This window comes from Leucoraja erinacea, chromosome 9 (genome assembly GCF_028641065.1).
Source record: "Leucoraja erinacea ecotype New England chromosome 9, Leri_hhj_1, whole genome shotgun sequence".
NCBI lineage: Eukaryota > Metazoa > Chordata > Chondrichthyes > Rajiformes > Rajidae > Leucoraja > Leucoraja erinaceus.
Genome location: NC_073385.1, coordinates 38773680 through 38793205, shown reverse-complemented (window position 1 = coordinate 38793205; position 19526 = coordinate 38773680). Strand labels below are relative to the sequence as shown.

Here is a 19526-nt window from a genome sequence, read left to right as displayed (position 1 = left end):
GAACGAATGCGAAGCTTGCAAGAGACGATAGCCAAAGTGTGTTCTCGGTTTGTTTCGAGTTTGTAATAAAGATTTATTGTATTTACTGTGAACAACGGCAGTCAGATACCCAATTGTCATTCGAAAGTAAATCGTGCCTGGTTCGATCGGAGTGATTCGTGAATAATAAGGAGAGCTGTGACGGCCCAGAAACATCGAATATTTCGAACTTTTCGTACAGTACAGGAACAGGTAATTCAGCCCACAATGTTTGCACTGACCACGATGCCACCCGAAATTAATCTTATTTGCCTGCACAAGGTCCATATGTCTCCCTGTCCATCCGCGTCTTCATGTCGAAATGGCTTTTAAACGTTGCAATCTTACCTGTTTCAGCAGTTCCTCTGGACACGCGTTCTAGGGGCCCAACTGCGACGAAATAAAATGAATTTCATTGATCTTTTTAAACTCCCCCCTCCGTCACTGTGAACCTATGTCCTTTGGTATTTAATATCCACACTATGGAGGAAAAGACTGATCATTATCTCTATGCCTCTCTTAATGTTATCTAATACTGCGGTCAGATTGGATGGAGGTGGTTGGCGTGACGAGGACCCAGATGGGGCAAGTGGGTTTAGGAGGTTACGAGTCGTGGTTCGACCAGGGGCTGGTGGGGTAAAAAGTAACGAAACGATTACCGGACCATACAGACGCTTGGCACTGACATCCTTTCTGGCAGCTATGCTTGGAATTGTTTGATTCCCTAATCTATAAACCAGCAACGCAAAGTTAATTCACATTCCCTCAATATTTCTCTGGTGTTTATACACCTCATGGGAGATCTAAGCATGTTATTTCACAAACCTATAAATAGCTTTATTATGAACACGTAACATTGTTACGTATCTACAGCGGCAATGTTAACCTGGGGCAAAAAGCTAAAATCAAATCCCGTGAAGCCTTTTTGTGGCATTTTCGGGACAACTAACACGTATTTATTGTAAAAAAAATCGACTGTCAGAGTCTGCTCGCACAGGTCTGCGTTACTTTTGACTGGCAACCAAACACACTCCCGCGAACAGCTTAATGTACGAGCAAAGGTTGCATCGGACAACTGTCCCGTCTTGTGCAGGAAGAAACTGCAGATGCTGGATTAAACCGTGGACACAAAAAGCTGGAGTAACTCAGCGGGACAGGCAGCATCTCAGGCGAGAAGGAATGGGTGACGTTCCGGGTCGAAACCCTTCTTCAGACAAGTGTCCCGTCTTTTGCACACAAACGCGTTTAAATAGTTTGACAGAACAAAAAATAATCGCGCTGGAAAGCACAATAAAACGAGGGTGTTATCGCTTATCTATCTGTGCATCAAGGTGTTGGGGGCTGCACTTGTGAGGAGCCTCCTGCCTTCCATCAATGGCTTTACACCAGTGGACACCCGGCCGCCGCGCAGCTCGCGCTGGCCCTGTCCGGGCTCGTCCAGCTCGAGATTCACTTTCTCCTTCTCGACGTTCCCACAGCTAACGGTCGCAAACTGCGCGCACGCGCGTCCCCTCGCGCCCCAGGCCAGCCCAGCCCGCCCTGCCCGGGAGGGGGAGGGCGCGAGGCGCAGCGAGCAATGCGATTGGCAGGGAAGCGCCGCGCGCCAGAATTGCTATCGGCCGCCAGCGAACCAGCGGCGAGCGGCTTGTCTCCAGTTGAGGGGCAAGTTGGTCTTCACTTTCTCCCGGCAAATTGCAGCAAGTTTGATAGCTGCAAAAAACCCTCAAGCATCCCACCCTGCTTTATTTCCTCCCACCTCCCCACCCCCGTGTGTGAAATTGGCATGTCGACTCATGCTATCTAGCCATCCGCAGAACTTAAAGAGAAAATAAATAAAACAAAAGATTTAAAAAAAGGACAGCACACCCCAACGCGTGGAAGTTATCACTAATGGGATTGAAGTTCAGTTTGCTGCTCAAGGAAAACCCACAGTTTAGTCAGCCGCAACCGTGGAGCTGGTCGTCGACGATTCAAGTTCGGGGATGATCAGAATTTTTCCGGATTTCAGTGTACAAGTAGCGGCTGCAACTGGTGGAGGAGGAGGTTCGGTGACTGCAGCACCTGGCGTGGGAAGAGCTGCCGCCGCTAATGGGACACCCCAGGACGTGGGGCTCATGTCTTACCAGCAACGGTGAGTGTCTTTCTCACATCCTCAGCGTAGTCAAGTCTCCGGCTGCTTGATAATATACACGTCCCACTCAGTCTTTCGGTGTTTTTAAATATATAATGTTTGCAAGAATGTTTGCCATTCCTCTTTGCGCTGGGAGGATGAGATAATCATTTGCACGACCGTCTGATTAAATTATCACACGCTTCCCATAATAAACTGCATAAAAGTTATTTTTGGCATACTACTTCCAACATGTGGTGGAAACGGGTTATGCATCTGGCGGCTGACACCGGCAGCCCGCGAACGTGCGGACACTTATACTAACGTGAGGATTTTACAGGAAGAAGGAGAATGGAAAGCATTTGTAATTGTGTCCCGTTTCATTAACTGAGGGCAAGAGAAACAAACACGCCGGGGATAAACCAAATAAAATACTCCGGAAGTCAAGGTCCAGTTCCTACAATAGAAACATAATTTAAATAATTTCATGTCCATTTGGCAAAACCACAAATACGAATCAAACTAATTTATACATCACGACATCTCTGACATTTCAGAGTAACTGATATTAAATATTCTCAACAAATGCTAAAAAAAAAATTGAAACTGAAAATGCAGTAAATACTCAACACGTCCATACTTTTCTGTTGTTACCAAGGGATCATCGTAAATTATTTGCATATTAAGTACAAACCCTGCAAGTTTTACACTAGATGTCTTTCCTGTGATTTTTATTTTGGTTTTAGTTGATCAGTGTTCGAAGAAGGCCACAGAATTGATTACACATTTTGGGGACCGATGTAAATATTCACGTTATTTCACGAGGCATTTCAGTTTTACTGTACTGTGCAATACAATCGATGCGTTATCAAATTGCTTGTCGATTTAAAAATGTCAAAACAATCCACCAGCGGCTATATTGGAACCACGTTAGACAGTGGACAAACACGTTCATATAACGTGACTATCAATGCACAGAAGATTCCTGCGATCGTGCTTTAAAGTCGAGTTAAAAAAAAAGTTTTGCTTATAAAAATTCACATAACTGCAGACGTTGTTGGAATATGTTTAAGAGTTTAATATTAGCAGAAAGGTTTGGAGACCATTTGAATTATGTTCGCACTACCCAGTCATTTTGTTCTAAAGCAATCAATACCTGACAGTTAAAATATACGATATTGTCTCGCAGTTATTAAATTTAAATAGTTCTTTATGAAACGTCCCCGTAGATTACGATATAGATTTTTAAAACAGTTCAGCAACAGTGTTGTCATTAACTTGGAAAAGCCCTAACTTTCTAATGTTGGCTAACCATCCTTAAAATGTGTAGGAAGGAACTGCAGATGCTGATTTAAACCGAAGATAGGCACAAAAGGCTGGAGTAACTCAGCGGGACAGGCAGCATCTCTGGAGAGAAGGAGATGCTGCCTGTCCCGCTAAGTTACTCCAGCTTTTTGTGTCTATCATCCTTAAAAATTGTACTCGTTGAAAAGCCATCGACGATTTCCCACCGAGGACCCCAAAATGAACTTGGTACTTTTGCTCCCATAATTACCCAATGACTGCCTATAATGTAAAGTTTTAAACATTAAATACTGTGGATTTGCGAATAAATAGGTTCGTTAATATTTATAAAACGCATTTAAGAGAACTTGGACTAATCTTTTAAATCACCATCAACATTACCACACACCTGCTTATTGATAGGTTTGCGTCGCGGCTGATTAGAAAATAATACTAGAAATACTTTATTTTTCAAACTCCTCAAACACTACAAATATAAAATTTATAAAGTTACCCAAATCTTTCTGCTATGGATGAACGCTTTCTGTCGTTTGTTGGCTTAATGAAAATCGCAGTTTAATTTAATAGTTGTTAGGTTTGATATATTGGCATTCATCTAAAATCCCAATCTGCATTCACACATCCTAAAATGCGAATATTTTTGGCTGCGCAACTAATTGAAACGCTTTATATTAATATTTGGATACATTTCCACGAAAGGCATAATACAACTCTCCACTCAGACTTATAGCGTCAAAGCAAGTTCCCCAACATATCGTAGAACATCTTTGGATCAATATTTTGCAATAACAATTATAAATTGGAATTAGCAACTGTTATTTGTTTGTGTAAATAACAGAGAAGAGGAAAATCAGGCCTATGTAATAATAATTACGTGCCAGGTACAAACATTCCTTTGGAACCGAGCAATAATTGCTGGGACGCACGCCAAGAAGCTTAGGTGACATTTCCAGACCGAGTAGGGCTTTTATTATGAAATTTTTAACCGATTTTTCTAAACAAAATGATAGATAATTTGAATGTCACATGGCTTTGATATTATACGATAAAATGAAGCTTTTAAATCTGGTTTATAAGATCCCTTTAATATACTGTGCTATGGTACAGATCTCAGCTACACCCCATAAAGTAAACGAAACAGCAACTGAGTGGCGTAGTTGCGCCAGTTACAGTATGTGTCCCTGGGAAAAAGAGCGAACGAAAGACGGGGAGGGAAAGAAACACGGAGAGACCCAGTAAGACTTGCTCTCGCAATGGGAGCCGAGGCTCAACGGGAAAGTGCTGTGATGTGACGCTGCCCAGCGCTGTTTGTGAGTTCGCACTTGCAGCTTTAATGCCATGCAATCTTTTTCGGATTATTTGAGGTGCAGCCAAGGCTCTTTACTTTTCTTGGCATGCTGGTTGGCCCCGACTCGTGCTCTGTGCACAGCGCTTCTCACTTCTCTCTGATGGCTGGCAGTGCCGGAGCCAGACAGTTGGACTGGACTTAACCGTAACTCTGCAATGGGTTTCCTCAAATAGCATTCGTGTCTTTCCCACTATATTACCGGGCCGCAGCTAGGAAAAGCAAAACAAAAATCAAACAACAAAAAAAGCAAAGTAGCGGTTGACGAAAAACATGGCGCCCACCAAGCAAGGCTTCCAGCACGACCCTTCAAGACGTGAACGGTAACGACAGTTGTTTTTGTGGTGTGATTCTGGTTATTTTTTGGGTGCCATATTACTTTGGTACGAGTTTGGTTTTAACCTACCAGCCACCGACTGCCACCACGACCTGTCCACCCCTCCCCCGCGCTTTTATCCAAAAGCCGGGGTAAGTGGCCGGCCTTGAAAGCCGCTTGTAACCACCCCCCCTTTCTTCCGTCACCGACAGGACACATCCTTGCAAAGAGCTACAGTCTTATTCACAGTTTTACCTGTTCCGCTTCAATTTATATCAGAAAACAAGCGCACTCTTTGATTTTCTCAGCTCTCCACGTTACATTGCAGAGACAGGGCCTATGACACTATGTATGAAGAGGCCACCATTGCTCTCCGGCTCGGTGCTGAGTAGGCCAAACTGGATATAAGGTTTTTTTTAATGAGCTTGCTTTTGAAATAGGACTTTTACAGGTGAAGGTTAATATACATTTATATAAACAAACAGAAAATAATTGAGTACTGCAAAATTAACAGACAAACAAAATGTGTGCCAAACAGACACATTTAAAATAAAAACATAATTGATAAATGTATGGATATTAACATTATTTATTAATGTATAGATATTAACAACCAAGTATTTAAATAATATTAAACTTCTGCAAATTATCTTTCCATTTTTAAAATTCTGGTATAGGAGGTCAAGGAAAAGTTTATACAAACTATGTAGTTAAAGTACATATTTTCAAATTTAAATATAAAATTAAAAAAACAGCTCTTCACATATTGAAATGACAATTTTAATTAAAGATGGATAATATTAACTATTTTACCTCGGTTTGAAAAAGAGGTAAACTCTAAAACTGAATTATAATTGGTTTCAAGAGGTTAGTGTACGTGGATTATTCAGTCATATAAATAATGTCATAAAATGTACTAGTAGTAGACCTTCTGAAGAACTCAAAGTTTTTTTGTTAATTTTTTCTGCTTTATTCAGAGGACCTTCATTCTGCTACCAAGCTTCAGTCATGCCAAGGTATGAAATGTCTGGTTATTGGAGGATTTGTTTAAGACAAAAACGCAACATAGAAATACACTAATAAATTTGGACCCTAGAGTGGTCTGAAAATACTGTCATTTTAGATAACTTGAGCTCAAAAGCGCAATGACACCATTAATAGCAAAGTCAAATATCACTGTATGGAATTGGCTTGTACTTTATTTATGATTCAAATTCAGAATGATCACTATAGAATGAGAAAAGATGGCTAGACCTTGAGAAAGCTTTTTTTTCTATGCCAATAAAAATGGTAAAATGTCGTGATTGATACATTATGACAAAATTATTTTGTGCACCTTTGATAGTAAACCAGTTAATTGTGTGTTATTCAATGCAATATTGTGACCAATAGAGCTTCACTTTGACAGTAAAGCTTGAAGATGCCTATTCTAAATGTGCCTTTTTTCCCTCCTGGTGAAGTGGTATTTTTGTAAGTGCCTTTGTGGCAAGACAACCTTAGTAATCTTCTCAACTAGAGTACAGAAGTATATTTTCATGCTGTTTTATGCATTTATCAGGAAGTGTAATCTTCGAGATAGAATTAATTTAGAGGAGAAACTTCATAGCTTTGGTATAAGTGCTTTTTTTATCACCTGTATCCATTTGGAATTCTGAAAGGGTAAATCAAAGAGTGCGATTTGTTATTCTGCACAACTTGAGAGTGGAACTAAATAATACTTGGTTTAAAATTTAGAAAGAAGTTGTAGGAGGATATATTTAATTTGATGTTTCTTATTCTTTGCACTGATGCTGTCATTTTAAAAGCTGGTTTGAATGGTTCTGCTCACAGCTGGGAAGATGTAATTATTCAAAATGAAATGGGCTGGTCTGGATCACAGAAGTGTTGCTGGCCATGTAGTTTGGTATTCTAATTGTGGTCTGCTCCACACTGGAGAATATTTGATAAAATGCGTTCATGTTCTTTGTTCCTTTAACTTTAGTCTTTAAATTGAATTAATGTATCTGATATATTATATGATATATATATATATATATCTGATAAGTTTTTGCCTCTAATTTTAATTCTTGAATTCAGCATAATGCGCAGTAATTGGTGCATGTGTTTTTTTTATGATCTTACCTAAGTTTATGACTCGATTTATTCTGTGTGTTGGTCCATGCTAAATTATTATCTATTTTGATTCATAAAGTAGCAAGTACAATATATGATGGATATTTTATTATTTTTTGAACACTGCAGTTTAATTATTATTTGTTGTCAACTGTTTCGTATTTCCATGATAAACTTTTCAATAGAACAGAATCTAAGAAGAATTCAATGCCTAGGACCTTTTTAAGGACTTGTATGCACTGGATCACAAAAACAGGAAACATGTAAATATATATTTTTTACACAACAATATTGCTGTCATTGATGGATAGTTGAAGATGAAAATATGGAACATCAAAATTCATCTTTTGTTCAGTAGATGTATATAATAGAATCTAACAAAAGGGTTTTTGAATAGTGTGCAAGCAGAGATAAATATCAGCTTCTTTGAAAGAAGACGGTTGCAATATTTTATTTTAAATCTTTTGTTATTTTTCTGACACTTTTAATTGTCTATTTAAATAAATGCATTAAAGGAAATATTGCCTGCCTGGTACTGAAACTTGAATCTAAATTAAAATTTGAATGTGTTTCCAGTGATCGATAATACTGTTGGAGAAACATCTAATATTGGTGATACCTTTGATGTTTTTGACATTTAAATTGACAAACAAAATACATTTCTTTAATTTAATGTAAACATGTGCCCAAATTATTAGAAGCCAGCAGCAGCTTCTTTATTAGGTACAGTTATCCCAGGAATGCACTAAGCAGAATATGTAGACATTAAAGGGAAAATGTTTAGTAATTTTTGTTCTTAACACTGAGTATTTCTTGCCTACTTGACAGGTGGATTAAGAGCAGCACTGGAAGGGGTTGTGAATTGCCGGAAATAATTATAAGTTACTGTGAAGGGGTGGGTGAAATGAATAAAAATGAGTATTATAGAACCTATTTCAGAATATTGCAAGCTTTTGCAATCAATTAAAAAGCATAATTTAGATTTTTCAACACCAGTTTCAACAAAGTAAAATTAAAATAAACAATAAATATTTATTGTCTTTGTTCCCTTAAAGAATGCAAATACAAGTCAGGGCTTTCACCCAGTTGGACATTTTTTAAATTGTTTTCGAGTGATCTACCACTTTAAAAGCAATGTGAAGAAATAATGCATATAAGAAATGATTGAGCAATGTGCAACCTGTTCAAAAAAACAATGCGTGTTTTGTAAAGTGATTGTAAAGTTCACTGATATCCATATTCTGTTTTGTTATTAAGTTCCAGGAAATTTCATATTTTTTCCTTGTGTTTTATGAGATTAACCTGGTGCTGCAGTTCTTCCTCCTGTGTGTACCTTGCTGTGTTCCAATCCTCATGTAGTCCTGATGGCATCTGGATCAGATAACTTTCCATCTTTATAGGAATGTTTTGAACATTTTTTTCATCTGTTGGCATCTGAAATTTATGGCCATTACCATTTGGGAATTAAGTTGTTAGCATATGCCTTTTTGTGTAAATGAATCTGTTTTTCTGTACTAATCAACAAAAATAGCATATAACTAAGTAATTAATTGTACAGACAAATGTAGTAATGAATGTAATAGAAGAACTTGTTGTCTATTATTTATTTAAGAGGTTTATTGTAGATATGCAGCAAATTTTGCTCATGCATTTTTTAGAAGTATTCATTAAGTTTGAATAAACTGTAAAGAAAAATGACATTAAAACCACACAGGTACACAAAATTGCTGGAGAAACTCCGGGTGCAGCAGCATCTATGGAGCGAAGGAAATAGGCGACGTTTCGGGTCGATACCCTTCCTCAGACTGATGGGGGGTGGGGGGGAGAAGGAAGGAAAAAGGGAGGAGGAGGAGCCTGAGGGCGGGGGGGATGGGAGGAGACAGCTCGAGGGTTAAGGAAGGGGAGGAGACAGCAAGGGCTAGCAAAATTGGGAGAATTCAACGTTCATGGTTTCGGCCCTAAACGTCGCCTATTTCCTTCGCTCCATAGATGCTGCTGCACCCGCTGAGATTCTCCAGCAATTTTGTGTACCTTCGATCTTCCAGCATCTGCAGTTCCTTCCTGAACATTAAAACCACACACACTGATTGCTAAATTGTCCAGCAATTTGTAACGTAAAATATATTCTCCATGATGTTTTAAAAGACATTTGGACAGGAACATGGATAGGATAGGTTTAGAAGGAAATGGGCCAATCGCATGCAATGGGGCATATTGGTCTATGTGGTCAAGTTGGGCCAAAGGGCCAGTTTCCCTACTGTATGACTGTGTAAATCATCAAAACCTGGACCATTTGCACCATGTCAATGTTGGTCTTATGAAAGTATCAGCTTGCAGTCAACTTTAGCTTAAATTTCAAGAAAATGCCGTATTGCAAGTTGATTACTAATTAAACTCATTACATAAAATTGACGCCAACAATGCACAGATAACATTGATGGGAATAATATACAGGTCCACCACCGATTTTACGGCAACTGGTGGTCTGGCGCCTCCTTTAATCTGGATAAAATTACAAGAACGGACTTGAAATCACCCCAGGCATTCACCCCAAAAACGTGGCCCTATGTGGTGAGGCAGCTGATTTTAACTTCAATGGGTCTTCCCTGGCTGATCGGCAGGTCAAATTTGCCGCCTGTAGCCAAGGCTTTGGAACTGTCCTGGCAGTAGCCGGCAGATCCATTCTCATTGCCGACTATCATGACCGACTTTGCGGGCCGGTATCTCGGCCCCCATGAGTTGGTCCGGCGAAACTGATAACCTGGCAAAACTCTGGACCTAAGGGTGCTGGTAAAATTTGTGCTGGACCTGTACTTCATAACCAGTCACACAGTGTAGAAAAGGATCCATTTTAATTGCACTCACTCTCCTAAATTATTGTTATAGTTTTTTAACACATTAAACATTTACAATTTTTCTTTTCATGTCTTAATTTTAGCTTTTTCAATTAAATCAATTTTTTCTGTCATCATTTCTCTTTCGATACTTGATTTTCTATATCCATTCTTGTTCAATGTTTTGCCACTCCACTTTCAATCTTAAGTTTATTTTTCGTCAGCATCTCAAATGCTCTTATTGAGCTTGTAGTTCAGCAATTTGTAAATATTTTGAATTGCAAATTGAGGATTAAAATAAACAATAGTTTGTTTATTGGTACAGCAAACATGATATTCACAGCATGCCAACTCCAGGAAAAATGCCGTGAACGAAGGCAGCCTTTGTACATGGCCTTCATAGACCTGACAAAGGCTTTTGACTCGGTAGACTGCCAGGCGCATACTATCAAGGTATTGGTGTCACGACAAGTACATCAGAATATTGAGGCTTCTACATGATGGCATGTCGGTCACAGTGCTCAGCAACTGCGGCTCTGAGTCCGAGCCCTTCACTGTGGAAACTGGGGTCAAACAGGGAAGCATGCTTACACCCACCCTGTTTGTCGTCTTCATTACTGCCATACTTCACCTCATTGGTGAAGAGCTGCCACAGGTGGTCCCAATCCTCTACAGAACTGACGGAGGGCTCTTCAACTTTAGTAGGTTGAAGGCCAAGAGCAAAGTCAGTAACACCGCCATCATGGAGCTTCAGTATGCGGACGACTTCGCCATTGGAGCACACTCTCCAGAAGACCTCAAGGACATCCTGAATACCTTTGCCAAGGCATACAGAGCCATGGACCTAGCTTTAAATATCCGGGTCCTACATAAACCTACACCCAACCAGCCGTCTACCCAGCCCTCTATAAAAGTGGACGACACCAGTCTTGAAAACGTTGACTTCTTCCCCTACCTTGACAGCATTCTTTCCTCAAAAGCTGACATTGATTCTGAGGCCGCCTGAGTTGTGCCAGCGGAGCCTAACCCAGACTCAGGAAAAGTCTTTGAAGACCGAGACCTAAAGGATCAAACAAAACTGCTGGTCTACAGAGCCGTTGTCCTCTCCATCCTGTTGTATGGAGCCGAGTCATGGACCACCCTCAGCAGGCACCTGAGAGCCCTGGAACAATACCATCAAAGATCCTTAAAAAAGATTCTGAGGATCAGCTGGGAGGACAAATGCACCAACATCAGCGTTTTGGAGGAAGCCAACATGAACAGCACCAACTTTGATGGACTGGCTATGTCATCTGCATATCCAATACACGTCTCCCTAAACAAATCTTGTACTCTCAATTGAAGGAAGGTCGGCGATCTCCGGATGGCCAAAGAAACACCACTTCAAGGACAACATCAAGAACAGGCTGAAGAAATTCCACACCACATCCAGCAACTGGGAGCACATTGCACTGGACAGGCACTCCTGGAGGAAATCCGTGCAGGAAGGAGCTGCACTTCACGAAATGGAACTACGCCGTGTCGCAGAGACAAAGCGACAGCACCGTAAGGAGAGAGAGAAGGGGGCTCGACGACTACCAACCACCAGCAGTCTCTACTGGCCACGTTGCACCAAGGTGTGTGGATTGCGGATCGGCCTCTACAGACATCTGCAGACCTACAAGTAGACGACCCTATGGAGAGGACAGTCATACTTGTTTCGAGTGACCGCCGATGATGAGTAGTTTAAAATAAACGGAATCATTGTGTATGCATCAAGTATAGATGCCTGCAGATTTATAATTGAAGAACGTAAAAGTTGCATTATATTTCTTCTGGGATTGGGTGAGGAGTACTGAACAAGATTGTATAATTTTAAAATTATAGTTCAGGCAAATGTAGTAATGAATGTAATAATCACTGACTGTATCGGTGTGGCTCTAATTGAAGGTGGAATGGATTTGAAAGGCTGAATGGCTGATTTCTATTCTAGTGCTTATTTTATTCTTGGCTTACCCATCACAATTTTCTGTGTTAAATGTAGGTATTTCTTTCATTTATTGCTTTGGTCTTTCAAGCTTTGATTCTGTTAGATTTCTCTCACTCTACCAACCTTTTAAATACCAATAAAAATTTACCCTTCTACGATTGCAAAATCTTCCTATATTGTAGCTTGACTCCCATTTCAAAATTCATTCAATTACTCGGGTATCTTCGGGGGGCAGATAGGAGATTCTGTAGCAGCATTCGAGACTCCAGGATGGTGTGCTGCCTCCCTGGTGCAAGGGTCCAGAATGTCTCTGGGTGGCTGCATGATATTCTCAAGGGGGAGTGTGAGTAACCGGCACAAATATGTTCATAGGAGCAGAAGTAGGCTAGTTGGCCCATCGAGACGACTCTGCCACTCAACCATGGCTAATCTATCTTTTCCTCTCAACCTCAGTCTCCTGCCTTTTCCTCATAACCCATGACACCCTTACTAATCAATGTCAATCTCTGCCTTAAAAATTCCCGATGACTTGGCCTCCACAGCAATCTGGCAATAAATTCCACAGATCCACCAACCTCTGACTAAAGAATTTCCTCCTCATCTCCTTTTTAAAGGTACATCCTTTTATTCTGAGGCTATGCCCTCTGGTTCTAGATCTCCCACTAGTGGAAACATCCTCTACATATCCACTCCATCGAGGCCATTAACTATTCAGGAAGTTTCAATGAGGTACCCCCTCATCCTTCTAAACTCCAGCGAGTACAGGCCCTGTGCCATGTTGACCCAGTCATCCCCGGGATCATTCTCGTAAACCTCCTCTTGTCCCTCTCCAACACCAGCACATCCTTTGTCAGATATGGGGTCCAAAACTGTTCACAATACTCCAAATGATGTCTGACCAGTGCCTTATAAAGCCTCAGCATTACATCTTTGTTTTAATATTCTAGTCCTCACGAAATAAATGCTAACATTGCATTTGCCTTCCGTACTGCCGAAAATTAACCTTTTGGGAAACCTACACCAGTATTCCCATGTCCTCTGATTTTACAATCCTCTCTCATTTACAAGAGTCTGCGCCTTTATTCCTGGTCAGTATTACTGTGGAGGAGGTGCTGAAGGTCCTAATGCGTATGAAGGTAGACAAATCTCCTGAACCTGACCAGATATATCCAAGGACATTGTGGGAAGCTAGAGAGGAAATTGCAGGTGCCCTCGCTTAGATTTATGAGTCGTCTTTAAATACAGGTGAGGCGCCCCGGAAGACTGGAGGATAACAAATGTTGTGGCTATATTTAAGAAGGGCTACAGTGAAAAATCTGCAAACTACAGGCCAGTGAGTCCAACATTCGTGGTTGGAAGGTTACTAGAGAGTATTATGAGGGATTGGATATACATGCATGTACATTTACAGAGGCTGTTTAGGGATAGTCAGCATGGTTTTGTACGTGGGAGATCGTATCTCACAAATCTGTATTTTGAAGATGTGACTGAAAATGCTGATCAGGGCAGAGCTGTAGATGTATATATGGATTTCAGCTAGGCATTTGACATGGTTCCACATGCTCTGGAAAGTTAGATCACATCGAGGAGAGATTGCCGACTGGGTAGAAAATTGGTTTCATGTACTGAACCAGAAGGTGTTGGTGGATGGTTGTTTTTGGAACCCTGAGGCCTGCCGGTTGTCAAAATTTGCAGCAGGCTCTTGATCGATTGGGAAGGTGGACTGAGGAATGCTTAATGGAGTTAAGAGAATTATGAGGTGTTACACTTTGTAATGATGTTTTGGGTCGGGACCCCCCCCCCCCCCTCAGACTGAAAGGCACTCTCCCTAGATGCTGACTAACTCATTGAGTTACTCCAGCACTTTGTGTCTATATTGAGTAAAGATGTTGGAAGGTCATGTTACAGTTGTACAAGACATTTGTGAGGCCACTTTTCGAGTATTGTGTTGAGTTTTGGTCACCCTTTTATAGGAAAGATTTTGTTCAGCTGGAAAGGGTGCATAAACGATTTGCGAGGATGTTGTCAGGATTTGAGAGCTTAAGCTTTTGGGAATCTTATTCCTCGGTATTCCCTCCAGTAATTTACCTACCACAGATATTATGTTCACAGGTCTATAGATCCCAGGGATTCACCTTTCTTAGTTGCAGTAAATTTTGTAGGTTGCAATCTTTCTAAGATGGCAGCAAAAAGGCCCAACAGGGAAGTACTTCAAAGAGTTTGTTGCCAGGATGAGAGGGGTCAGAGATGATCTTACCCACTCACTTCCTGGCCCTTGTAGTGTACAGTTCGTCAATGGTGGGGGAAGGTTGCAGCCAACAACCGTCTCAGCTGATCGAACGATTCGCTACAGCCTCCGGATGTCGTGCTTGGTGGCTGAGCCAAACCAGACCATGATGGAGAAGGTGAGGACAGACTCTACGATGACAGTGTAGAATTGGACCATCATTGCCTGTGGCAGATTGTGTTTCTTCAGCTGCCGTAGAAAGTACATCGTCTGTTGTGCCTTTTTAACTGTGGAATCGACGGTGGCCCCCCATTTAAGGTTCTCGGAGATTATGGTTCCAGGGAACTTAAAGGACTGCACAGATGTGACTGTGGTGTTGTTGATGGTGAGTGGGGGGAGGCGAGGGGGGGGGGGGGGGGGGGGGAGGGGGAGGAGCTCTCCTGATGTCTACTATCAATTCCACCGTCTTACGAACATTGAGCTCCAGGTTGTTACAAAGATACCAGGACGCCAGCTGTGTCGCTTCCTGTCTGTAGGCAGATTCCTCCCCATCCTGGATCAGTTCAATCAGGGTTGTGTCGTCCGCAAACTTGAGAAGCTTGACAGAGGAGTCTGTGGAGGTGCAGTAGTTGGTGTAGAGAGAGTAATGGAGATGGGAGAGTACGCAGCCTTGCGGTGCTCCTATGCTGAGGGTCTGCGGATCCGAGATGTGCTTTCCCAGCCCCACATGCTGCTTTCTCTCTGTCAGGAAGTTGGTGATTCACTGACAGAAAGGTTCAGGCACAGTCAACTGGGAAAGTTTGAAGTGTAGTAGTTCTGGCACGATGGTGTTGAATGCAGAGCTAAAATCCACAAACAAAATCCTTGCATAGGTCCCCTGGCGGTCCAGGTGCTGGAGGATGAAATGGAGGCCTAGGTTGACTGTCATCCACTGATCTATTGGCCCGGTATGCAAAATACAGAGGGTCCTGCAGGGGGTTTGTGATATTTTTCAGCTGGGCCAGCACAAGTCTTTCAAGGGTCTTCATGACTACAGTGGTTAGTGAGACAGGCCTGTAGTCATTAAGACCAGTAATCCTTGTCTTTTTGGGTACAGGGACAATAGTGGAGACTTTGAAGCAGGCAGGGACAATACAGGTTTGCAGGGACTGGATGGAAATGTCTGTGTAATCTGCCAGTTGTTCCGACACAGAGCTTGAGAGTAGAGGGGGAAACATTGTCCGGTCCTGGAGTTTTCCGGCTTCTCTGTCTTATGAATAGCCTCTCCACCTCCTCAATTTCTATTGTTGGTGATGGAGAAGTGGCCAGACTGATGTTGGGCAGCAAAGAGTGGGTGAGTGGTGGATGAGGGCCTAGTATTTTCAGACTGGGGTCAGGCTGCAAGTGGGAGTTAAGTGGTGATTGGAGAGGGGTGAGAGGGAAAGGGCCCAGTCTTTGCAGACTGTAGTCAGGCTGTGATAAGGTGTGAAGTGTTGATTGGGGAGGGGAGGGGGGGGGGGAAGAGGTTTATCTGTTTATCGAACCTGCAGTACAACTAATTCAGGTAGTTGGTCAGCTGATGATTGTCCAAGGAGCGGTGGGATTTCCTCTTGCAGCTGGCGATTTCTTGCAAGCCCTTCCAAACTGAAGAAGTCATTATCTGAGAACTCGCTTCTCAACTTCTCAACCTTTCTCGGCAGCTCTGATTCCTCTTCCCAGCTTGTACTTGGCCTGCCTGAAGAGGTCTGCACCATTACAACCTATTTTTGTAGATGTTTCTATATTGTTATTGGTTTATTATTTCAATGGGTACCGAGATGCATTGAAAACTTTGTTTTGCATGTTATGTAGGCAAATCATGTCATATATGAGTACAACAGGTCATGCAAAATAAACAATAAACAGTACAGAATGTAGTATTACAGCTGTAGAGAAATTGCAGAATAAATAAAAGTGCATGGGCCACACTGAGGTAGATTGGATAGTCAGAAATTCATCCTCATCATCATGAATCTGGTGGTTGTGCCATCAAGCAATTGTATCTTCTGCCTGTTGGGAAATGGGGGAAGAGAGAATTAACAAACCTGTCTTCATCAACGGGACGGTGGTGGAGAGAGATTAATAACCAAATTCTTGGGCGTGCATATCTCTGATGATCTGTCCTGGACCCAGCACATTGATGCAATCGTTAAGAAAGTCCATCAAAGATTGAGGAGATTTTTTATGTTTCTGAAAACTCTCTTGAGCATCTACAGGCGTACAGCAAAGAGCATATTGACTGGTTGCATCAAGGCCTAGTTCGGCAACTCGAACGACCAGGAAGGAAGAAGATTGCAAAAAGCGGTGGACATTGCCCAGTCCATCACAGATACTGACCTCCCCACTATCGAAGCGATCAATGCGCGTAATATCCTGGTTCAGGAGCAGCTTCTTCCCTACAACCCTCATGCTATTAAACGCTACAACCTCCAAATGAGCTCCAAACTACATAGACTTTTTATACCAAAAATAAATGTATTCAATTATTTACAACAATAATATTTACAAAACAAACAATACCAACACATTCACCACCATAATACAAAGTTACCAAATATTCTTAATACTAAATATTAAGTAACTGGTCCAGGATGCATTCAACCCCACACGGTGCCAAGTGGTCCTGGAAATCGTTGGTTGCATGGGATTCCTCGGTGTAGTACCCTTCACCCCATGCCCCCCGCATAAAAGGGAAGAATCCTTACACAAAGAGACCTCCACTGGGGGTCCCTCTCGTGACCGGATGGTAAAACAAACTGTGGACGGATGTGTCTGGGCGGTGGACAAGTTTCAGGAGGTGTGGGGGAGGGGTCCATAAAGGAGATTCCTCGGGTTGTGTGGGACTGTCTCCCGAGAAGAATTTAGGGGGATGGGTCCACAAGCACTTCTGGCTGAGAAGGGGGTTAGCTCAGCCGGAACTACTCCACACAGTCAAGCTTCCCGGACATCTGGTGGGGTAGGACAAGAGCCGGCCGCTCTCACAACCAGGCCATCGCCCTCCGCCAGCGGAGGGGGTCCCTGGTTGATGGCAACCAAGTTCCAGACTCTTAGCAGGTCTCACTGTTTTTTTTTGCACTGTTCTTGTTTGTTTCTTTATTTGTTCTTTTCATATATATACTAAACTTTTTTGGGTGGTTATTATGGTGTTTACAGAGTTCCACCATGTTTACATATCTGCTGCTGCAAGTAAGAATTTCATTGTTCCGTTTTGGGACATATGACAATAAAACACTCTTGACTCATGATGTGACTGAGGTGTAAGTAGGCTTTGATTATGTTGCCTACTTTGTGGAGGCAATGTTAAGTATAGACACAAAATACTGGAGTAACTCAGCAGGACCAGCAGCATCTCTGGAGAAAAGGAATGGGTGACGTTTCGGGTCGAGACCCTTCTTCAGACAGACTTGGCGTAGTGGAGGTTGGGTTGTATGATGGACAGGACTATGATTACAAATCTCTGCAATTTCTTGTGGATTTAGGCAGAGTTCTCAGCGCCGTCTTTGGAAAACAGTTGCCCCTCGCGTCTTTAAATGTTGCTCCTCTCACCCTGCGACCTGTCTTTTGCATGTTGTTCATTCAAATAAAATGCTAGATTGATGATTTTAATAAGCAATCATGAGAAGTATAGAGAAGATGACAAAACCAATAAGCGTTAGGGCTTAATTTTACCTCTCACAACTATCAATGCTGAATTCAAATTATGTTTTATTCTCGTATTTAATATTTGCATTCATGTGATTTCTGGATTAAGGAAAGCACCTTATGTGCAGGAACAACCAATTTTCATCGGGATTTTGAAGATACGATTCATTCACCCAGAAAGTTGTGAATCTATGTAATTCTCTGCCTCAGAAGGCAGTGGAGGCCAATTATCCGGATGCTTTCAAGAGAGAGTTACATAGAACTCTTCAAGATAGCAGAGTCGGGGAATATGGTGAGAAGGCAGGAGCGGGGTACTGAATGCGGATGATCAGCCATAATCACAGTGAATGGTGGTGCTGGCTTGAAGGGCCAAATGGCCTACTCCTGCACCTATTGTCTATAATCGTAGTATTGGGAAGATTGTGTTGGCTGAGCCTCCATTTTCTCAAGAGACTGTAGATGCTGGAATCTGGAGCAAAGAAGAAACTGCTGGAGGAACTGAGTGGGTTGAGCAATGTTTGTAGGGAGGAAAGGTGTCATTGATTAGATTGAAATCCTGCATCAGGACTGTGGGTGGAGATAGACAATTTAAGGCAAAGATTAAGAGGGATGTGGAAAAGGCCAATAGATGACAGATGGACCAAGGAGGGGTGAAGATGATGGCTAGAAGGCACCTACCAGGGTGAGATGTGTAATTGGAAGTTAGGCAGATGATGTGGATTCAGATAAGGAGAACATTATAAAGGAAAAATGGAAAAAGGTGGGAGGGGATCATGAAGGTGAAGACAGACTGAAGGGTGATGAGTGGGGACATACAGACTTCAAGTACTGAAATCTGATGTTAGGAAGGTGATGATAAGAGCCATTTAAAGGCAGGCAAAACTACATGGGGGAGGGGTTTCAGTTGGTGAAGTGTGTGGATGAATGGAACGATGAGAAGGATGAAGATGCAAATGTGTGATGGGTGGCTGGAGGATTGTTACGAGAAAGGGAACAAAAAAGCAAGGTCCAGAGGTGGATCAGAAGGAGCGAAAGAGATAGAGATGGCAGGGGGGGGAACAAAGGATGCAAGGATTACCTGAAATTGGAGAATTCAATGTATGGAACTGTTTCAGAGGTAAATTGTGGGAGGTCAAGGCTGTCCGGAGGCTGATGTTGATGTGTGCCACAATCAGCCAGTTGAAACATTTCATGATGGCAGACGTCAGAGCTTTGGGACAGCTACTGTCATGATAGTGCCAAATTGAGGTGTGAACCTCAGATTGGAGTATGGAGAGGTTAATGAAATCTGCAAGTATTTTTTCCACCTGGTCCATGCAGGTTCAGATGACCAACTGGGCCAGTGTCTCTCCTTGGGTTTCCTCTCAGTGAGGCCGATTTGATATGTGCGCAGGACATGACTGTAGGTACAGGTGCACATACGGCTGTTGGAATAAGTGACACCATTCTATTAACCTTCTGTTTAAAATGAATAATAGAATGTATGCATATGAAAATATGACACAGATGTTCCAGAATCCATCCTGACTTAACATGTACTTGCTTCAATTCATGGCAACATTTTTTATTTTATTTCAAGGATTTTGATAATTTATGTAATTTCCTCCCTGACTGAATGGATGTCTGCACT

At 42.0% G+C, this 19526-nt stretch overlaps 1 protein-coding gene and 1 long non-coding RNA gene across 25 annotated transcripts in view; one reads left to right on the top strand and one right to left on the bottom strand.

Annotated features, from left to right (window-relative positions):
- Nucleotides 1–59: 59 nt before the first annotated feature.
- On the bottom strand, nucleotides 60–5291 carry LOC129700260 (uncharacterized). Its single transcript, XR_008724024.1, has 3 exons — nucleotides 5185–5291; nucleotides 2142–2585; nucleotides 60–408 (listed from the first exon to the last, which is right to left on the bottom strand). It is a non-coding gene; the product is annotated as an uncharacterized LOC129700260 (long non-coding RNA).
- LOC129700259 (neuronal PAS domain-containing protein 3) overlaps nucleotides 788–19526 on the top strand; it is a 791362-nt gene continuing 772623 nt past the window's right edge. For 2 of the 24 annotated variants that reach the window (XR_008724019.1, XR_008724016.1), the window contains exons 1-2: nucleotides 3729–5101; nucleotides 6072–6110. Coding sequence is in view for 6 of the 24 variants with exons in the window: in XM_055640569.1 (XP_055496544.1) it covers nucleotides 2001–2149; nucleotides 6072–6110 (188 nt within the window). In the remaining 18 variants the exon portion in view is untranslated. Of the gene's footprint in view, nucleotides 2150–2579; nucleotides 5102–5364; nucleotides 5546–6071; nucleotides 6111–19526 lie in introns of those variants that run through there. The other 22 variants (XM_055640575.1, XM_055640581.1, XM_055640572.1 and 19 more) reach the window with 19 other exon arrangements.